Source organism: Sarcophilus harrisii, chromosome X (genome assembly GCF_902635505.1).
Source record: "Sarcophilus harrisii chromosome X, mSarHar1.11, whole genome shotgun sequence".
NCBI lineage: Eukaryota > Metazoa > Chordata > Mammalia > Dasyuromorphia > Dasyuridae > Sarcophilus > Sarcophilus harrisii.
In genome coordinates, this window is record NC_045432.1 from 58209004 (window position 1) to 58230852 (window position 21849).

Sequence of the window (21849 nt, forward strand, 5' to 3'; positions counted from 1 at the left end):
CTATTAAGTGTCTGAGACAATATGTAATCAGAGTTCTCCCGACTCCAAATACAGCAATTTACCCACAGCAGTTTGAATGGGGACTCTGACGAGGACTTCCCAGAAGTGGGAGGCTACAGGAAATGTATGGAAGACGATGGAATGTTCTAAAGTTTATTGGGGAGACTTGACTACAGGAGTATACCTGTGAAAGGTCTGGAAGTCACTAAATATTCTGTGCATAACAGCAATAGGATGTGCCCTGTGTTTTAGAACTATTGATCATCTGACTGTGTGGAACCCAAGAGAAGCGGGAAGGAGAGAGATGATTGCAAGAGTTCAAAAGAACAAGCCAATAAAACTGTCAAGAAGTCACTGAATTCATTTGCAATGGTATGACACAGACATAGGTTTGTGAACTTGGTAAGCTTACCCTGAGGTCCATTTTGTTCCATGGTTGTTTCTGTAAATTAATACTGTATATTTTTGCTTTTCTAACAGCCCGCACATAAGCTTCATGGCCTTGCCTAAAATATATAAGCTAAGGGAGAAAAAAAAAAAGAAAGGTATTGAAGAATATGGCATTTTGAATCTACCAAGCATTATCTTCTGTTTGTGTCACCCCAAAATGTCCCCAGTGCTCATCCTTGGGACCTGTCTACTACAAGAGGAAAACAAAACAGAATACCTTAAATGATTTAATGCCCAGGTAACAGCAATCATTCACACAAAAAAAGACAGAAGACAACACAGAGACATGCTATTTAATAAGCAATTTAGAAGTGACTTTTCATTAAGGCAGATGTTCCTGCAACATTATCTGCAAAGTGCAATATAAGCTACCTTCCAAATACACAACCATTAATGATGAATATTTGGTATGTTTGTAGTTAGAAAAAGGATGAGGTTTCCCTCACATAAAATACAACTAGATAAGAGTCCAATGTGAAAATGTCAGCTGCTCAGTAGTATAAATCAGTACACTATACAACTGCAGGAGTTATGTAAATGCTACTACTTTCAAAGGGTACTTTAAGCATTGACTTCATTTTCAATTATGAGGACCAATATATTTTGGGGACTGTGTAACCCTGATAGGTTGATATAAACTAAAACAACAGAATGCAGGACTTAATGAAAGTAGCCACAGGCTACTAATTAGCCAATTTTGGATAACTGCTACCACATTAGGTTTGCATAGTTTCATTTGGAGGTATTGATACCATGATCATGCTTGCTCTTTGGGAATTCACCCTTCTCTGAAATAACTTGAAGATCAATCCCTAAATGCCTTGAAAATTCTATCCTCTCTTGCAGGGATGTATTCTTGCCCTCTGGGTCCAGTTTCTTTTCTCACCCTGCTTTCCTTGAATGCTATTTCCACTTTCAACTAACATACTGATAAACTAAAATGTGATCCTTACGTTACTATCACTTATGTGAATAATCTAAATATGTGCCTTAAAAAACCAGTTTGTGGTTCCCTTTTGATTTTCACTTATAAAAAATGTTGGTGGGCTGAAAATGGCTTAGTTGAAACTAATGTAAAGCTAACAAAGATTCATTTTCCCCACCAATGACTTCATACTTCCAACTAGTGTTATACCTTAGCTGCCATTTTTATTTTCAAAGAGATATGTAAGCATTTTCTGGATAAAGTATTTTCTTGAGTTTCTCTTGATCTCCCTGTGAAAGTGAATTACTTCCCAACAAAATTTTAATTAAGCTAGATTTGACATTCATATACTTCCTATTTTTCAAAATCAAACATCTATTTTAATGTAGACACCACACTAATAAAACAGCAGCTTGGTCAGATAGACAGACTTGGATCATATGTGGTACTTTTTAATCTATACTCTGTCATCCAACTTGATAAATTTGACTTTTGCTCCTATCAATTGATCTGATTATATAATTTAGAAATAACTGCCACATCACTATGTTATTTTTTGCTCTAAGAGTTCATTTCATTTTTTAAAATTATTTGGAGTTCACTAATCCCAGGGCTTTTCGACATGGAACGCAGGACTGAAAATGCTGAATAATCTTCGAACGCTTGCCCTCTATTCCCACATGCCTTTCATCATAATTCCCTGTGTCTACCTCTTGTCACCAAGTAGCAAACCGTATAGAATTGGTTAAAAGGTTATAGTCAAAGCGTTCATTTCCTTTTCCTCAACCATACTTGTTACAAAGGAAAGAGATAGAAAAGTTGAGATGCTGAGGCAACAACTGAAAAATGAAACAATAAATGCACAGAAAAGTATCAGAGAAGTCTGGAAGTAGACAAAGGCAAGGGAACTTGATAGTAGGGTAAAATTTTAATATTTGTTAAGTTCATATTAAATGAAATTTGAATTTTAAAAGTGAAAAAAATAGCAGTTAGGATTAAATTGTCAAGTTTTTCATAGAATTTCTCTACTTCTTCAAATTTAGAAACATCTTGGTACAAAACTATTACTAGCTTTACAACACTCTCAAGGCATCATGAGAAATACAAAGCAAGATTATTAAGTATCCCATTTATTGATGTTTCTTGTGACCTTTCGGGTATGAGGCTATCACCTGTGCTAGTGTTTTTTGTTTTTTTATTTTTAAGGCTTTAAGCTACTCTTCAATTTTGCTGTTATGTCTGATGTCTTTCTATAAGACCAAAATGGAAATGCTTTCAGTTCCTACACTTAATGTATCAGCCAGAAGGATATTGACTCCATTGCAGATGGAGCAAGGTCTCTCATTAAAATAACCAATAGATTTTAGTGTTTGTAAAATAGTCAAAAAATTATGTAGTTCTTAGGACAAAATACTTAATCAAAAACCAAACTTTCTAAACGCAGTCTTGCAAATAAGTTCTGACATTGCAAAAGTACAGATACTTTCAACATCTCCTTGAGCAACAAAGGCTGTCTTTAGCTGACTCCTAACCAATGTGGTAGTAACCGAAAATTTTCCAAGCCAGCAGAGCACAGAACACAAACTCCCTCAAAGTTCTACCTGGGTAAAAAGGCTTTAAGTACATTTTAAGCAACAAACTGTCTGTCTAAGCCAATGAATATTTGGCCAGCAATCAAAACTAAAGTTCTGCTAACATATCGGAGAAATGATATAAGCCTTCTGGTTCTTAAGTGATAACATCACAATTTCCATAAAAAAATTAAAAGTTATGATTTCTTGTTTAGAGATTTCCTTAAATTTTGTGCCAATGATGATGGTTAATTACATTCATTAATTTATTCCAAAAAATGCCAAAAAGGAAGGAGAGCGTTTACGTTTTTTAAAACGTTTCCAATTAAATTGATGATGTTCTGAAAAATGCCAATCTTCCAGAATTAAAACTTGCATGTAGGATCAAATGGCAATTGTTTCTTTTTTAAATTAAAAAACAAAACTTAGAATATGTTGTTTTAAACAAATACCAAATAAAATGGGCATTTTCATGTAGAACAACAGAAAAAGAGGCCTATATATAAATCTGCCCATCTCTTCCTTCTCTTTGGAAATTCAAAATGCAGATTTCAAAGATTTCTCTGAGTTTGTGTTTCTACTTTTGTTCTCATGTGCACTTACAAATATGTTCCCAAGGAAAGGGACTGATGGGTAAAAATGATTGTGGCAGCCCTTTTAGGGGCAAGAAACTAAAAAAATGAGTGGATGCCCATTAGTTGGAGAATGATTGAATAAGTTATGCCATATGGATATTATGGAATATTATTGTTCTAGAAGAAACAATCAGTAGGATGATTTCAGAGAGACCTGGAAGAGATTTACATGAACTGATGCCGAGTGAAATGAGCAGAGACAGATCATTGTACATGGCAACAAGAAGATTATATGATGCTCAATTCTGATGGATATGGCTCTTCTCAACAATGAGATGATTCAGACCAATTCCAATGACCTTCTGATTTAGAGAGCCATCTACAACCACAGAGAGGACTGTGGGAACTGAATGTGGGACCACAACATAACATTTTCCACTGTTTTTGTTGTTGTTTGCTTGTATTTTATTTTCTCACTTTTTTTCCCTTTTTGATTTTTCTTGTGCAGCAAGATAATTATATAAATATGTATGCCTATATTGGATTACTTGGTATCTAGGGGAGGGGGAAAAAGGGTTTATGTTGAAAAATTATACTTATCTTTTGAAAATTTAAAACCTTTAATTTAAAAAAAAAACCCACACGAATATCTTTTCAACTCAACTATTAGAAGTGAGGTCATTAGAGAAAGTAATCATTTTCATGACTGTGCAAACCAATCAACAAAAATCACCTCATCTCCCATCTGTGGAACTAATGGGGAACGGCGTGGGAGAGTGTCCAAGATCCACTGGGGTGCAAGCCATTCTTCACTGGGTTCACCTGCTACTGCAGGCAGGCCACTTGGTTTCTTAAATATAAAATTAAGACATCTAGAGTCATAATAAATACACAGACAATGACACATATCAAATGCTAAAACTATCTGGTCCACAGTATTGCTTACTGATTCATTTTCAAACATTTTCCTTCAAGAACTAATAAAAAGTTCCATGACAAGATAAGCCTTTCAGGTACGAACCATACTGAAGCAAGAAATGCTAATTGCTTTAATCTGTTCTATGAAAGTACATGATGTCAAATGCAATCCATGTAATCCTTTTCTGATTCTAGATCTCAATCTATCAATGAACAGATTTGTATTTTACAGGGATTGCAAATTATCATCAGGTTAAGTTTAAAACGGATAAATAAAATTGTCATCAACAGCTACAAAATGAAACAAAAAATTAATAGTAAAGGAATTATATACCGTGCAATTTACTTTTTGCTACCTTTCCACAGAGGTAAAAAAAAAAAAAAAAAAAAATTATATAAACTCAAGACTATCAGAGAAAGAATTTGCAGTGAATATTTTAACTCTGACAATTTGAAACAATCCAAAGACCAGAAACTGCCTTTTGAGAAAAAGGAAAAAACCATAGTCTAAAACTAATTATGTTATCACAAAGTGAATTTTAAATCCATTGAGTCTTCAATACTAAAAACATACGAAAGGCCAAAGAATCTAGCCCTCAAATTCCAGACCTTTTTTCTTGTCTGTTTTGGCTTATTTTTCTTGGCTTCTAGTGATTTAGAATCCTTTAAATTCTCTTCCTCAGAGCTGATACATATTTTCCGTGCTGTCTGCCTGGTTTGTCTCTTTGGAGGTTGCAGATTTATTCCAGCATCTGCTGTCCAATCAGAATAATCACTTGATGAATCACTGCAAAAAAAAAAAAAAAATGCAGAGAGCTTAACACTGAAAAGCAGTTGTTTAGTTCACATTAAATTTTTTTAAAATATAATACCTTTATATTTTTCAAAATACATGCAGAAACTTTTTATAACATTCACCTTACAAAAACTTTGTGTTCCAAATTTTTCTGCCTCCCTCCCAGAGACAGCAAGAAATCCAATAGAGGTTAAACATATGCAATTCTTCTAAACATATTTCCACGTTTATCATGTTATACAAGAAAAATCAGATCAAACAAGAAAAAAAGAGAAAGAAAAAAACAAGCAAGCAAACAACAAAAAACCTAAAAATACTATGTTGGTTTACATTTAAATTTCACAAGTTCATTTTAAAAATGCATACATGATGAGTATTTGTGTTAGCATAAAGAGAAAAAATTTAACTGTAGTAGTGAAATTATTTCTAGTGAGACACTTTTTGATTAAAAAAGAAAAAGAAAGCACCTAAAAAAAAATCCAAAAAGCAGTATGAATGACTTCTGAAATATGTTCTGAGAGACATTTTCTAAATAACACTATTATCTCAAAGCCTAAAATACAATTGACATGTGTAGTGCTGAGACACACATTATTTTAATTTGCATTTTAGCAAATTCTCAAACTATCAGGATCTATCTTCACCAATACAGAAGAAAAATTTGTATAAACATGGTTATAAAAGTACCTGGAAGAACTTTCCATTTGCCATTCAGCTACAACATCATCTGCAGATGCATCGCTAGTGCCTCCAGTTTCCTCTTCCTGTAATCAAAATCAAATCAAGTCACCACTGTTTCCTCAAATCACCATACCTGAATTGTTCTACTGTTAACACCTGTTTTCACAACTCCAAATTTGTCCCAATTGATTAATATCAGAGAACATCTATAACAGAGGGCAATTTCTCGATTGCTTACAAGAGGTCTCCTCCATGAGAAATATGGGAAAATGTAGACAACTGTATTTCCTCCACAATAATTCCCAAGTTGCAATCCTAAAGATGTCTCACTTACTGGGCAGGTTGACTTCAGATTCTTGAATTGATATATAATGTTCTTTTAAAGTCTTTTAACAAATTGGTCTTTGACAAAACATTAAAAGTTAAGCCCACATTTGCAATAAGAGCAACCTGGTGCAGGGACACAGAATAAAAAGCCTGGAGAGCAGCCTGAGAGAGGAATGCAACAGTGCCCTATTTATTGGATACCTGCTGTGGGTCAAGGAAATTTGGTTCACACCCCCTCCCTTGTCAGTCCTGAACCTTGAATCACCCAATGGCCAAAGATTTGGCCACACTGGGTTCTGTGGAAATTAAGAGGCAGGCCGACCAGTATCCAAAGGCGTCAACCAATATTTATTGTAGTATTTCTACATTTCTGAACTAGTTACAATTTTTCAAACACCACAATCATTTTAAATTGGGTTTCTTATTTTAAATTCCACTGACCAAAGTAATGAGTGTTGCACTCCTATTATTTCCCATAAGCCTCGCTATTTTTATTTCAACAATTTTGTATAGTTCAGTGATTTGGAGGAACATGTATCATGAGATAGCAGAAATGACTATATGACAAGGCACTGAACAACTTGAGTCCCAAGTAATCTGCAACATTCTAATTAAATATTTGCAGTATTTCTTCTATGCATCTTTGTAATTGAATATAGTACATGCTTACAATGAAGTACAAGTTATAATTTCAATACCAAATGTTAATGATGCAATTTTCAATATTTAAAATCCCAAGTATCGCTCTTAAGCCTCAGAATCTCTCTCCTTAAACTCAGAATTCATTATTTTAAAAAATAAGTAGGTACTAATCAATGAATACCCAGTTATTATACTAAATCAAACATTTCAAATATCAAGACTTCTCAAGCTGGGGGAGGCAAAACATGTAAACCAAGTGAAGCAAATGTAGAGGAAATATTATAACATTTTAAAAAATGATAAATCCTACAGTGGAGTGGGAGACTACAGGTGTAGCATACATGCTGTCAGGTAAGGCGAAGGTGGTGTTCCTGGGTTTTGCTTGGCTCTCCTTTGTGGAAAAGGTGAGGAATTTGGGAAAAGAAATAAGGGGAAAATCACCAACAAAATAATTTTTAAATTGTTCAAGTTTTTAAAATTTAAATTAAAAAAAAAAGTCCAATAGTACACGGCAAGCATCACATCACTGTGAGAAAAAAAAAGTTAAAACACAGGTGAAAATGAATGGGAAAGTAAGGCAAGGAGGGAAAGAGAAGTTTTATCAAGTTGTTTTCCATGTTCCCTTATATTTTCATGTGATGTTGCTGGCTTGTTTTTGTTTGTTTGTTTGCTTTGGAGAACTCATTTGTACCCTTTTTAGACTATGGATCTTATACTGACATATTAGTATCAATTCCCTTCGTTTCAATTATCAGATCCATACTGGAAAGAAAAAAGATTGCAAAGATTATTTCCCAGTTTGCTGTTCTCCTTCTAATTGCACTAATGCCATTTGTACAAATGATTTGACATTTTATGTCTCATAAATTATACAGTTCTTCTTTTGTAAACGTCATTTGTTCAGATGCTCTTCTAGCCATAGTTACTGAAGTATCTCCTCTAACGTTTTATGATACAACTCTGTTCATACTTCCTCAGTCCCATCAAATGGGAGGGGGGTAACTTCCAACAAGCTGTTTGGATATATTCTATCTTCCGTTGTATCATTCTACATATGGCTTTTACCTAGCAGTAAAGCATCTACCAGACAGACAAAAATGCAATTAAGCCGAAATATGCATACTGTATGGATTTTATCAACACCATTTGCATTTCAGTTTCTGTCATTAACTATGAATATTATCAATAATTGTTGTAAATAATTTTGGAACATTTTGGCAACAGACCAACTAGACAATAGTTTGACTCAATAAATATAAAAGTTCTGTTCTACAATGTGGCCTCTTCAGAATGAGAAAAGGGAATATAATTAGACAACTGCAGTTGTGGAAAAGGCCCCAGAGTCCACAGAGCACAGCCAAGACTTGTACATGCATCCAAAAGCAGGTGTCACTTTTAACATATAGCTGTAATTATTAAGCAGCTATTCCTTACATGGAGCTCAAATTTGCCTCCAATATATTCTAATTTCTACCACTGCTCAGCGCGGATCACACAAAATAAGTTTAATCCCTCCTTAATCCCTTCAAATATTAAACAATGTCTATTATAAATGCTATCACACAGGCAAAACATCTCTGGCTAGTTCCTTCACACAGGCCACACATGGCAATTTCAAGGCCTCTCACCCACCACTCAGGGAAGCTCTCTACATTAAGGTCCTTCTTACCAAAAGTGTTTTCAGGAAGGAAAGTTCCACAAAATGTCCTAAGGGTGAGAGGGGTACCTGTCTAAAAGAGGAAGAAATCAAAGGCCCATATAAAGTCAAGTGACTTGCCCAACATCAAAGAACCAGTAAGTGGCAGAAGCAGGATTCCAATGGAGATCCTCCAATTCAGCTGTCTCTATTCCACACTGAATTTGTGCGGCTCATTTCAGTCAAACTGTTTTGAAAATAATCAGCTAGAAATCCATGTGCCTTAAGAGCTTTCAGCTTGTCCCATCTGAATTTAGGAAGTAGTGATCTTGAGCTGAATAGTCTTGCTTTTACTAAGTTGACTCTATCCCCTAGTTCATTTTCCTAGTTTCTATCAGTCCCTCTGCCAAAAGCTGCAGAAGGACAAAGGAAGAACCTAATCCGGGAAAGGCAACACCACGTCACCACCCTGCCTTGTCTCCATACAGACTTATCATGGGAAGAGGAGCAGGAGACTCATGTAACAATGGGTCTGCCCCCTCCCAAGACTATTTCAAGGTGGTATCAACTTCACTGGAACTTCCTTGCCTAGCCCTAAGCCAGTGCAGAGCTTCAAACTCATCAGCCATCGGGGAACCAAAAGAGACAATCAAACTCATCATTGAGAGGCCTGCCCTCTACTCTCTAACCATAGAATCTAAACAGAGCTGCTGTCCACTGCCTTTTTCCTCACAGGAATACAAAAGGCTTTTTACAAAATCCTCACAAGTGCTTTATTAGCAAGCCTTCCTTAGCTTAGCTGCTAGGTGGCGCTGCAGTGGCAAGAGTGTAGAGCCTGAAGTGAAGACTCCTCTTCCCGACTTCAAATCAGCCTCCGCCACTTTCTTTAACTGTGTGACCCTGAACAAGTCATTTCCCCCAGTGCCTTAGCTGCTTCTTCTGTAAAAGAAATGACAAACTGCTCTAGGATCTCCGCCTACAAAACCCCAAATGAGCTCATGAAGACTCAGGCAAGTCTGAAAAATGATTGAACTGACTCCTATTGTAAATGTTTTATTTACCACCCCCTTTTCTTTTGGAGGCAGGAGGGTGGAGAGCGGAGTCAATTGAAAAACAGATAAATAAATAAATGGCAGCCAAATTTGGACCAGAGATTTCCTTAGTATAAGGAACTCACCTAAATTACTAGGTGAGAAAAATCTCTTACCTAGACTCACACAGGAAGCACTTATCTTATTAATAACAGAATCTAAGGTTTTATCATTAACTAAAGTCAACTTATTAGAGCTATAATTCAAAAACTTTACAATCTTACCTGGTTTGAAAATCAAGAAAGCTCTCAAGTTCTCCATGATCATAGCTGTGTTGCTCAGTAAGCGTATCCCCCAATTCTTTCAGTAGGTTTGGAGGTACATTTTATGGTATCTGTTGTTGGCTTGGGCAAAGTGCAGCAGAACTCATGGGGTGCTTCTGTTACTTTCTTACATAATCTTAATCTTAATCTCCCTATTAATCTCTTTGGTTCCGTTTTCCCCATTCCAGCTCCTGAGAATCATTTAGTCTAAACACACGTAAAGTGATTTTGGCTCAAGGTCACAAAACTTGTAACTGACACAAGAGAAATGAGAACCCAAGCCTCAAAAGCTTTCTCCCAGCCTCGCTCCCCTCAGTTGCTGCCACTGCTGCAATCACCACTGTGGCTGACACCACTGCTGCTGCCACTTCTTCCTCCTCCTTTCTTTGCTTCCAACTCCCCCTCCTTCCCCCCCTCTCCCCACCCCAACCTGACAATGACTGCTTTCTCACAGCCAAATAATTAAGAAAGCGTAATAAAAATCTAACATGAGTCAGCCAGTGCACTAAACTCTGCTAGAGATGAAAAAGAAATGGTGCCTGCCCTCAAAAAAAGTTATCATCAGTATAAAAAACTTGGTAGTGAACTTGCTAGCAAGATCGGAGGGATGGAGAATGATGCCACGATCAGGATATATAAGAGGTAGGTAGCACTTGAGCTGAATTTTGAAGGAAATCTGGAATATCAAGCTACAGAGGTGAAAAGGGAGTACATTCCTAGAATAAGGGATAATCAGTATAACTGAAAGGAGATAGCAGATGGAGCACACCTGAAGTTGCGATCAGTAGACTGAAGCAAGTACGGCAAGACTGCAAAGAACAAAAAGTAATGGTAAAATAAAACAAAACTGGAAAAGTAGGCAGGGGTCTTTGCGGGTCATAGTGGAAAGGAAGGTAAAATGCCAAACAAAGGAATTTTATGTTTGATTCTAACTGTAACAGGGAACTCCTGAAATTTACAAAGTGAGGGAATGAGCAGCAAGAATGACCTGGAGAGATGCAAGGCACAGAGATCAGAAGGTCACTGCTGATAGTCCAAGGCTTGACCTGAGGGTGTGAAGTAAGGAAATGTCATATCTTTGGGGGAAAAAAATGTCCTGAAATAAAATGAAGTAAAACTGTCATAAAACTGTCATTGGGAGAAGAAAATGACAAAGAAACAGGAAATGAACAGGTCTCAAGATGTCAACTGTTTGGAAAGGCAAATTTAATAAATGCACCATTATAAACGGAATGACATATGTCTAACCTCTGAGGAGCTTTCTGATTCTTCCTGGGCAGCTGTACTTTGACTCGATACTTGTGGATTATGCTCTATGGTAGAGCGCGTTTGGTAAGCATGTTGGCGCTTGCGCTGCGTTCTTCGTAAAGATCGTCCACTACCAGGTTGAAAATCAGTCTTCGGTAAACAAGTAGAGAGGAAATTAAAAAGGGGAAAAAAAAAAAAGATTTGAATCTCATGAATATTGCATGGACATATCCACAAATGCAAGCAATTAGAGAATGAAAACAAATATTTAGAAAAATATAAAGGAAAATGCTTAAGATTTAGGATTCTGGTGCATAATATGTCATTTAAATCTTGAAGTCTTCATGTTCATAGGACATCATAATCAGAGGAAACACCAAACATCCAGTTCTAAGTAATTTTGCTGATTAAACATAAAGAAACAATTGAAACAGGACTGAAGACATTAAAAATTTGCAAAGAAAATTAACTTTCAAAATAAAGCAGGTATTAGTAATTAACCAAAAAATCTTCAGAGGTTAAACTAAAAAAAGCAGGCTATAACTAAAACAAATCGATCAAAAAATGATGTTTAATATAAATTACCAACCCATAACAGAGTCAACAAAGGACTAATAAGAAGGTTACAGTTAAACCTAAATTGCAATTACATATGAAGGGAAAATGACATAAAAACTTCAGACAATCACAAACCATTTGTCATTTGGTTTTAGAAGGCAGCATAACCCTAACATTTAGACACCAATTTGCTTGAGGTACACTGTGTCCAACATCAACCAAGATTACACTTAATCCTCAAAGTTCCATCCCAGAAGGAAGTGAGCAAGATACACATTGGATATCTACAGATGAAATTGGAGTGAAGGTTCAAAGGTAGAAAATGCATACACTTAGTAGATGACCTTTAATAAGATCACATAGCATAAGATATGGAATTAAAATGGATCTCAAAGGCCATCGAATCCAAAATACTCAGTTTACTCTTGAAGAAACTGAGGTGCAGGAATACTGATTGACTTGTCCAATGTCACATAGGTCTTTTGAACAGAGAGACCACGTTTTTTTTACAATCAATCATGAAAAAACCATAAATGTTTCTGCCACTTTTTAAATGTTAAATTATCATTTTTCAAAAGCAAGTTTAAAAGTCTTATAAAAATTGATGACAAGAGAAAATTCTGAAGCAGCTTTGTTGCTCAGCAAATATTTGTTATTATTCTTATGCTCAAAAAAAAAGTCCTATTTTGAGTGTGAACAAAAATCTTTTGAAATCGCATCTTTCTTTTTAGATCATTCTGTCCTTTAACAAACTGGATTACAAGGAAAAGAGATTAACTGGAAGTAGTGCTTAAGATTGCTATGAAAAAATTCAACAAAACAAATTCTACTTATATAAAAATCATACTACGAAACGTAAGTGTTAAAACAATAAGCTAAAAAAACAAACATGAACATACAAACATTAAAATGACCTAGGTATATCTACAATAAAGGTTGGGATTTTTTTTTCCTATTGAAAAATTACCTAAAACAACCAACCAAAAGATTTCCTAGAAATCTGGCCATCAACTTCTTTCCATTATGGATTCAATATGCCTACTTCTTTTCCTACTCTAGTCATCCCAAGGTTTCCAGGCGAGACAACTTTTGAAAGAATCTGGATACTTAAGGGGTCACGTGACCATTCTCCCAGGTGGAATAAAGAACTCAAGGCTTGCCAATGACTACAATCACCATTTAATACAATTCAATTCAAGAGACATTTACTATGCCAGATAATGGATGGGATGCTGGGAAGATGTGGCAACCTGGTCTGAAAGGGCAATTTGAGTAATATGATGAAATGAGAGCCTAATCATGTATTATAACTGTATAACAAGGGCCAAATAAAAAGAATTGTCTTAAACTACAAGAGAACTGCTGCAGTACTATGTCCCAAAGCCCCTAGACATTTACAAAATAAAAAATGTTCAATCTATAAAGAGCACATATCAAGCAATGGTTAATCATCAAACACTCACTCGCTGGATGGTATGAGATGGTTTTCTTTTCTTTTCAAAAGTATAAATATTAACTTCTCTTTCACCTTTGGCAACCCGACACTCCTCCTGTACCCTAATGAAAACAAGTAAAAGGTCAAAACAATGCAAATTCGCCAAAATGCATGCTCATATGCATAGTGGGAACAAAGGACAGAAAAGGTCTCTACAGGCAATGGGAAGAGAGACACTCTAATAAGGGCTAGGTGTAGCAACGATTTGGTCAGGTTCAGAATCACTGAAATGGGAAGAATATGAGTATGGTGAGAGTGTGCTGTTCATTGAGGAATGAGGCCAGATACAGAGAGTATCAGGAGCCAGAGAGTTGTCCTTTGAAGGTGGCAGATGGTTGGATTGTTCTTGGACCTCCTTCAATCATGGTATTTGATGATAAGTCCTGACTTCAGGGAAGGCTACAGGAACAGTTAGAGTTATGACCTAAGGGAGTTTGGACGGGAAGCAAGAATCAATGAAAAATAAAGGGTTCATATATGCCAAAATATTCCATTTAAAATAGAAAGTAGGTGGTCATCAATTAAAGAGTGACTGGCCAAAAGAAATAATCAGTACAAAGAATTCAGTGAAATATGTCGAGGCACATATCTATTGATACAGAGCAAAGAAAGCAGAATGCGGATATACTTGGTCAACAAGGGTCTATTATGTGATCAAGGGTGAATAACTACTTCTCAAGTAAGAACTATACCAGTAAATAGCTATAGCGGAAGGAAACTACTAAGATTTTATGAGCCCAGCTTGTGGTCTCTTCCCTTCAATAGCTTCCTAGGAAGTACTGGGTCAACTGTGAAACCAGGCTATAGATCTATGGATTCATTACTGAGACGGCCCCCAATGATCCCAATATTAGGCCAAATCTTAACCGCAGCTTTCCAGGGCATACGTCAAGGCTCAAGTTGCCTTTCTCAGGTGAGACTCATGCAGAATATTATGGTGAGGAAGACAGACTACTCTTTGCTCCATTTCCAAATTCTTCTACTACTTCTCAACAACTTCTCCTCTGAGGTTTACTCAGTTAAAATATAACACCCACTCAAGATTCTGATGTTATCAACCAAGTCTCATTGGGCATTCTTTCCTTCCTCAGTGAGTCCAATGAGTTCAGTCTTTCGCCCCACCTAATTACTCCTAGGGGACATCAAGATTGACACACCAAGTCCCTCAGAAATCCTCTAAGTTCAAGGTTGCTCAATGTCTGATCTCATGATCTACTTCCTTCTCTTCTCTATCCTTAGATCATGTCACTACCCATAAATATTCTTAGATGTTCTCAAACTCCAAAATTCCCTTATTTATCAGATATATCAGATGATCATTTTTCATCATTTCAGCTTTCCCTATGCCTTACAACTCTTAAGCCTATTCTTCATCTTCACCACAACATCTAAGATCTCCACCCTTTGATTCTTTCCCAGGCTTTAGGCCTACACAAGCAACACTCTTGCTTACTTATCTTTAATTCCTTAGTGAACCAGTTTGATGCCTGTAGCAATAGCCTATCACCAATCAGGCCTTGCCCAGATCAAACCTTGGATTGCTCCTACCATCTGTTACCTTCCTCCAATTCACATGCTACTTGAGTTACAGATAATCCAAAGACTATTCTGAATCCATTACAAATTTACCATATGTAATCTCAATTGAGTCCTCATGAAACCTAGGTAATCCTTTCACACCTTCCCAAGTGATTCCCTACCCCACTCACCATAGGAACTATCCCAAATGTCAGGCCCTCTCAATGCCTCCTAGCTGAGGACCTTTGCTTCATGCTGCCATGAAAAAATTTTTAAACAGAAGCCATTTTCCCAATATAGCTCCCTCTTCTCCCCTCCTAATCTGAAACCTTTCAGATATTATACCATACTATTTCATGGTAACCCCTTTACATGCATCCTTGCTCTCATTCCATCCCATCTTCCCAACTTCCCTATTCTTATTATAGATCCCAATGTAGGTATTATCTTTCACTCGTTACCCCCCCCCCATCCAATCCAATCTTTTGTCAAATCCTTTCATTCTACTTTAGCCTGATCATTTCTATATGTCCCCCCTCTCTTCTCTGACACTGCTTCATCAACTAAATTAACCCTCCTGGTTAATTTCCTTGACTCAGATGTCTTAGTTCTAATACACCCTCCACTCAGCTTTGAAAGGGACTTCTATAAAGTCACTACCTAATAAACTGCAGCAGCTCCTTATAGCCCCAAGGATCAAATTTAGAGTTGTCTACATGGCTTTTACGCCATTCCTTTCCAGTCCACTTACACATTACTCCATTCTACATACACAAAAGGCCACTGACTCTGGACTCCTGTTTCTTGAAAGACACTCCCTCCACTTCTTATTTCTCTCCTGCCCATCAACCTCCCACCACCCTCAAATTTCACACTTTCTTCGACTCTCAGCTAAAACCTCACCTTCAAAAAGAAGTATTTCACAAAATGTTTAGTGTTAGTGCCTTCTCTCAGAGATTGCCAGCATGCAACCTGTATATATCTTCTTTGGAGAGTTGTTTGCATGTACTCCCTCATGAGAATGTCAATTTCTCCAAAGTGAGGACTTCTCTTCTTTTTAATTTGTATCTCTAGCACTTAGTAGAGAACCTGGCACAAAGCAGATACTTATAATTAAGAATCTGCTTATTAAGTATCCCCTTGTCATCTCTAGGATAATGCCCTTCCATTTGCCATCCAAGACTTTCTCATCATTCTTCCATGTCTTCCAATCTACTGGCTCTTTCCCCACTGTCTACAAAACATGATCAGGTCTCCTACATTCTTGAAAACCCTCATTTGATTCAACTATCTGCTTTTTCTTGTTCTTTATTTCTTTTCCCTTTCTCAGAAAAGGTCCTTAAGGAACATGTCTCTAACAGGTACCTCTACTTCCTATCCTCTCACTACATGCAAAACCCTCAACAACGTGGTTGCCAACAGCATTACTTAACAGAAACAACACTCTCTAAATTTACCAATGTCATCTGAAGCAGGATTTTTAAAGAATTTTATTTTTAAGTTCAGTTCAAAGTCTCTCTCCCTCTCTCTCCTGCCCCAGTCATTAAGAAGGCAAGAAAACAATATCCGACATTCTTTTTTTCCTTTAGAATTTAGTTACTAAACTTAACAGTCTTTCTCCCCAACCCTCATTCCACTTGACTTCTCTGCAAGCTTGAATACTTGGGCATCCTATTCTCCTGGGTATTGCTCTTCTGTTTTATTACAAGCCTCTCTCCCGGATCTCTTCCAATCCTTCCAAGTCTCTATTGCTGGAAACTTCTCTAAGTCACATTCAATAACACTCAGTGTTTTGTGTTTTTTTTTAAAGGCTCTGTCCTTGATTCTCTTTCTCCTTCTATACTATCTTTTTCAGTAATCTCAACAGCAACCGTGGGTTCAACTATCACCTCTATGTATGTATATCTTTTTCCAGTTGTCCAAACTTTCTCTCTTGACTTTAAAGTCCCATCATCAAATGGCCCCACTAACCTTCTTGTCTTCTTTATCTACTCATTTACATTTGCCCAGCGTACCAGAACGGTTGTTAAGTCTTCTTATTCTATCTTCATGATAGCTCCCCTATACATCCCTTTCACTCCACTCACTTTATCCCTGATGGCCTCCATCCCCTGATGCCTAAACTGTTCTCCCTGCCTCAAGTCCCTTCTCCTCCACTCCCAGGCTCAACTCAAGTTCCAAAATGCTCTCCCTAAAGGGCATATCTGACAATATCACCACTACCCTTTTCTTCCAAATCAAAATTCTCAAACTAGCTCCCAATTACCTACAGGACCAAATGTACTACAATACATTAACACTAAAGACAAAAATATTCTACCTCTCAAATCTGGGTCTTTCCATTGGCTCTCCTCTTTTTATCTCTGATTTCTAGCTTCCTTCAAGACAGTTCAAATCTCACCTTCCCTGTCACTTACACTGCTGGTATCTATCCAGTGAGATCACCTGCTCAAAACACATCCATCTAACTGTATAAATTTTGTACATATTGTTGTTGCCACGTTTTCTCTCCTCCTTTAGAACAGGGACTATGTTTTTTCCTTTGTTTGTTTCTCCAATGTTTATTACAGGGTTTAACAGGGTACGTAATAGCTTACTGACAACGTTACTAATGAAAGGAAGCTCCACTCAGCTCAAATGTCATCATAATTCTTGGTCCCTGATGAAACACACTTTCACTCATCTTAATAGAAAAGCACTGGACAAATAAAATGTCAGATGTGTGAGACAAATCAGGACATGACCAGGCATATAAACCTGATCCAGCAAAGTACTAAAGTGCAATTATTGCTCTACTCACATGGTCAAGAATCCAAATTATCAATCGCTTATATCCTGATACCTCATCTCTCCAAGCCCCCTCTTCCATGTAAACGTGTAACACTGCTTGTGGCCAATTTATCTTACAATCAATCCTTATATCAAAAAAACCTCTTATAAAAAGTTGTGGTAAAAGAATTCATCATTATGACATTTGGGGATTATCTGTAGATGGTTTCTTACACGAGACTTGTCATGTACCTAGACTTCACTATCCAGCAAAGTACTTGCTCAAAGATTAATAATGTGATATGATATGTAAATAAATATTAAACAGCAATGACTAATGAACGACTGCAGAATAAGAATCATTTCATTTATGTGACACAATAATGTGAGATTGATACTTACCTTAAAAAAAAGTGAACTCAAAGCAAAGTATGAAATGATTCTGATCTCTAACTTACCGACTAACACCAGGATGTAGCTCACTGACCACTACTCTTCGGTTCCATGACATGAAATCCCTCGGAGGGGACAAGTGACCTTGAGAAGAACTCGGCATTTCTTCATCTTCTTCCATATGTTGGTCAGTGGATTGGAATCCAGTATTTGAGGAAGAGTCCATGTTTGGACTTCTCAGTACTGAAAAATTGGGAAAAAATAACACTTTTCTGAAAAAGTTCCCAACCCATTTTAAAAGAGAACTAAAAATGAAATGAAGAACTGTAAGGTGGTGTTGAAGAAGACATGGATAGCTATCTATCTAAGAACATGGAAAAGAAAAAAGACTGATGCATAACCAGCAGTACAAAAGATGAATAAAAAGTGACAAGGAATTAGATTCTCTACATCTTTTTATCTCATAAGCACAGTGTATTATAACCTAGGCAAGTGGAAAGCTCCTCCCGAAAAATTCTGACCAATTGCAGTAAGATTCTTTATGGAAGATACACTTGAGTCTTTCCCAGTGGATAAATGGATCTCTGAAACTCTAATACAAGGGAGGGCTAGTTGAAAAGTATGGTGGATTTTGACTTAGACAAGCAAGATGCAAACTCCACCTCTGCTACTTACTGCCTGTGTGACCTTGGGCAAATGAGTTGTTGCTGTCGAGAGCTACTGTGTGTAAAATGAAGGGGCCAGACCACATGACTTAAAAGGTCCCTTTCCTTTCTAAATCAAAGATTCTAAGATTTAACAAGTCATCAGGAATTGCTCCATGATTTCTAAATTAGAAAAAAGCCAAAACAACTATATGACAGCAGAGGATCATTGGCCTTTGTTAGCTTTTACTAACATTTAACAATACATTAAAGAATGTGTTACCTACTAAGATTAAAATATTAAGGAGGTACTAAATCAAGGATGTGATCCAAATTTTATAACTTAGGAAGAAAGGGACTTATAAATATTAGCACCTAATACTTGGCTTGATCCAGAATCAGAAAATATGCTTAGGTTTACACTTCCAAATGATCTAAAAAGTAAAGACAAAATCAAGACATGGGCCTAATATGATATGAATCACCTCAAGTTAAATTATATTTGTTATCTGGACAAAAGAAACCTAGATTATTTAAATGATGTAGCCCCATTATGTCAGTACAGCAAAAAAACTAAACATCTCTCAATATTTCCAATATAAAGCAGCACATTTTTAAAAAATGATACTTTGCAGCTCATTCCTGACATTGAATGTATGCAAGTATCTATATGAACACAATACTTATGCCTCAAATACATTTCACATATTTTAGGGAAAATATACAACACATAATAACCACATGAGAGCAATTCTGTCACTTTCAGTCATTATAAATGTTCAACTTTTGCAAACATGGTTTTAAACACCAAAGTTTAAAACAATGCACCTGAAAACAAGAGGGAAGACACACTGAAATGCAGGTTTTTTAAGTCCTGCAGGTCAAGGTTGAGGACAAATGTTCAAAAATTAAATTTTAAAATAGAATCCAGCTAATATTAGTCACCTTTTAAGTCAGTAAACATTTATTTAAGGATCTCTTATATGCCAGACATTATTCTAAAAGCTGAGGATACAAATAGAAAAGAAAGGCAATCCAAGGACTAAAGTAGCTTACAGTCTAATGAAAGATCTAAAAGAAGCTAATTGAACTGATGCTGAGTGAAATGAGCAGGACCAGGAGATCATTATATACTTCAACAACAATACTAGATGATGACCAGTTCTGATGGATCAGGCCATCCTCAGCAACGAGATCAACCAAATCATTTCTAATGGAGCAGTAATGAACTGAACTAGCTATGCCCAGAAAAAGAACTCTGGGAGATGACTAAAAACTATTACATTGAATTCCCAATCCCTATATTTATGCACACATGCATTTTTGATTTCCTTCACAAGCTAATTGTACAATAATTCAGAGTCTGATTCTTTTTGTACAGCAAAATAATGTTTTGGTCATGTATACTTATTGTGTATCTAAGTTATATTTTAATATATTTAACATCTACTGGTCATCCTGCCATCTAGGGGAGGGGGTGGGGGGGGTAAGAGGTGAAAAATTGGAACAAGAGGTTTGGCAATTGTTAATGCTGTAAAGTTACCCATGTATATATCCTGTAAATAAAAGGCTATTAAATAAAAACAAACAAACAAACAAACAACAACAAAAAAAAATAAATAAATAAAATAAAAAATAAAAGAAGCTAATTTTTCTTGTACACGTTTTAAAAAAGCCAAAAAACGAAAGTATTATGTAAATAATTTCAAAATAGTTTCAAGGATAATAAAAACCCTCCATCTCGATTGACCTTATAGGCAAATAATATGGCAAAAAGTATAAAAATTCAATGATAATTATACATACCTCCACTAAGAGAATATGGCCTATTAATATGAATAAATGAACTTCCTTCTTCACTCAACAGTCTTAGGTCCTGCTCTCTCTGCAGTTCCCTGATCATTCCATCAAGAACATGCTCATCTTGATCAATGGTCTGCTGACCAATCACCTGTTCTATCACTTCACCATCACCTTAATTAGAAAAAGAAGGAGAAAAAAAAACCCACACATAACATCAACAAAATAAGTATTAACAAGTACTTTGTAAGGCACTAATTGATGCCCCATGGTGTTTATAAAGTGTACAAGGACAAAAAAGTTAAGAATTCTGATCTCAAAAAACTACATTCTTGACATCATCTTAAGGAAAATGAATATAATTTTTAAAAACTTCAGTTCAAGCTATCATATATAAAGTTCTTTTTAGGTGATTAATCAAAACTGAAATATTAAAAAAAAACTAGAAACGTAGCATATACACAAGGTGTAATTAAACACATGCATATTTGTAGTGATTTTTTTTTTAAAAATCTGTTGAAAAAAGCAACAAATTAGTAAAGTTCCAAAACAAGCAAACTTGATATATTATCTTCATTTCTCTCATCCCCAAGAACATTCCATTGATTGTGTAAAAAGAAACATACTTTAAAATTCATTTTTACAAGGAAATGACAGAGTGAAGGAAAAATTAAGATTCTACTTAATAAAGGTGTGGTCATTTAAAACTAGGGTTATTTTGTATTTATTTTATGACTATTTGTGAAATACACTTAGGTCCTTTTGAAGATTTCCTTTTTATGCCAAACATACAACAATCAGCATTAAGGAAATTCTCCTTTTAGGATATCAGAAATTAAGAAGTAGAAATATATTAAAAGCAGCATGCACGTCTTCCTTCCTACCAATTCCCAAAGAAATCTGATGTAGGGATATCTGGGAAGGAAGTTGATTTGCTTTGATATGGAATTATAGAATCTAGCAAACACCTTTCTCTTCCAAATTACATGTCTGTCTCCCACTCTGAAAAACTAGAGAAATCCTTCAACATCATGATTTTCAGTCACAAGCTATGAAGAGCAAATAGCCACTTTCAAAATGAGGATTAAGCATTATTTTTCTCTACTTACAACTTTCAGACCAAGAAAATGGACATTTCCAACCAGGTGAAGCAGTGTGTAAAGGGCCAAGCCTGGAGTCTGGATGACCCACGTTTCTATGTAGCCTCAGACACTGAGGTCAGGAAACCACTGCCTGGCTAAGTTTACTCATCTATTAAAAAGGGGATAAAAGCACCTACCTCCCAGGGTTGTCATGAGGTTCAAATGATATATAATCTTTGCAAACTTTAAAGTGCTATATAAATACTAGTTCTTTTTATTATAAACTCATGAAATGATACAGAAGCTCTATCAATAAGAACCAACATTTTCAACTATATTTGAAAGTAAATGCCACAGGGGACAGCACAAGTGTATTACGGTCAAGGTTCTTCAGTAAGAAAGGCATTATATTTGCCCTACCTTGAGAAAACCAGTTTGTCCTGATGACCCCATTCCCACATAAATGA

General features: G+C 36.1%; 1 protein-coding gene across 5 annotated transcripts in view; it reads right to left on the reverse strand.

Annotated features, from left to right (window-relative positions):
* BRWD3 (bromodomain and WD repeat domain containing 3) overlaps positions 1 to 21849 on the reverse strand; it is a 125137-nt gene that overhangs the window by 35135 nt on the left and 68153 nt on the right. For all 5 annotated transcript variants that reach the window (XM_031944752.1, XM_031944750.1, XM_023507027.2 and 2 more), the window contains 8 exons: positions 20307 to 20474; positions 17922 to 18099; positions 13145 to 13238; positions 11124 to 11273; positions 5923 to 5999; positions 5049 to 5226; positions 4255 to 4371; positions 413 to 520 (listed from right to left, as the gene is read on the reverse strand). In XM_031944752.1, the coding sequence (XP_031800612.1) occupies positions 413 to 520; positions 4255 to 4371; positions 5049 to 5226; positions 5923 to 5999; positions 11124 to 11273; positions 13145 to 13238; positions 17922 to 18099; positions 20307 to 20474 (1070 nt within the window). The remainder of the gene's footprint in view (positions 1 to 412; positions 521 to 4254; positions 4372 to 5048; positions 5227 to 5922; positions 6000 to 11123; positions 11274 to 13144; positions 13239 to 17921; positions 18100 to 20306; positions 20475 to 21849) is intronic.